The 673-nt window shown below is 51.6% G+C and overlaps 1 protein-coding gene across 1 annotated transcript; it reads left to right on the forward strand.

The window, feature by feature from the left end:
* Positions 1-14: 14 nt before the first annotated feature.
* LOC108630404 (dynein heavy chain 5, axonemal-like) lies at positions 15-667 on the forward strand (the record flags this gene model as incomplete). The annotated part of the gene is made up of 2 exons (XM_026818049.1): positions 15-232; positions 382-667. A coding segment is annotated over exon 2 (284 nt), but the record flags the coding sequence as incomplete, so codon positions are not given.
* Positions 668-673: the final 6 nt, after the last annotated feature.

Here is a 673-nt window from a genome sequence, read left to right on the forward strand (position 1 = left end):
AAAATTTCCAGGGATATATTCGACGATCTCTGTCGTTTGAGGATTCGCAACGTGAACGACTTCGAATGGCTCAAGCAATGCAGATTTTATTATGACCCCGAAACGGAAGACGTCCCCATAAAGATCACCGACATAGATTTCGTTTATCAGAACGAATTTTTAGGCTGCACCGACAGACTAGCGATCACTCCTCTCACCGACAGATGCTACATTACTTTGGCTCAGGCCGTCGGTGAGAGATCATCTGTTACGACGTTACGCTCGTAGAAAAATATAAAACGTTCGACAGACGCGAGAGACGAGAGTCGTTCACGCGCTCGTACGTCGATCGTTGTGCATTTTGGTTCGTAACGCGAACGAGCTCGATACGCGTGTCTCCAGGTATGAACTTCGGCGGTGCACCCGCGGGACCGGCCGGCACCGGTAAGACGGAGACCACCAAAGACATGGGGAAAGCTCTCGGAAAATACGTGGTGGTGTTCAACTGCTCGGACCAGATGGACTTCCGCGGTTTGGGCAGAATATTCAAGGGACTGGCCATGTCTGGAACTTGGGGATGCTTCGACGAGTTCAATCGCATCGATCTGCCCGTGCTCTCGGTCGCTGCTCAGCAAATAGCGATCGTGCTCGCCGCGAGAAGAGAGAGGAAGTCGAGTTTCGTTTTCAGGTAAGC

Source organism: Ceratina calcarata, unplaced genomic scaffold, assembly GCF_001652005.2.
Source record: "Ceratina calcarata isolate Rehan_Ccalc_2016 unplaced genomic scaffold, ASM165200v1 scaffold7313, whole genome shotgun sequence".
In the NCBI taxonomy this organism is placed as follows: Eukaryota; Metazoa; Arthropoda; class Insecta; order Hymenoptera; family Apidae; genus Ceratina; species Ceratina calcarata.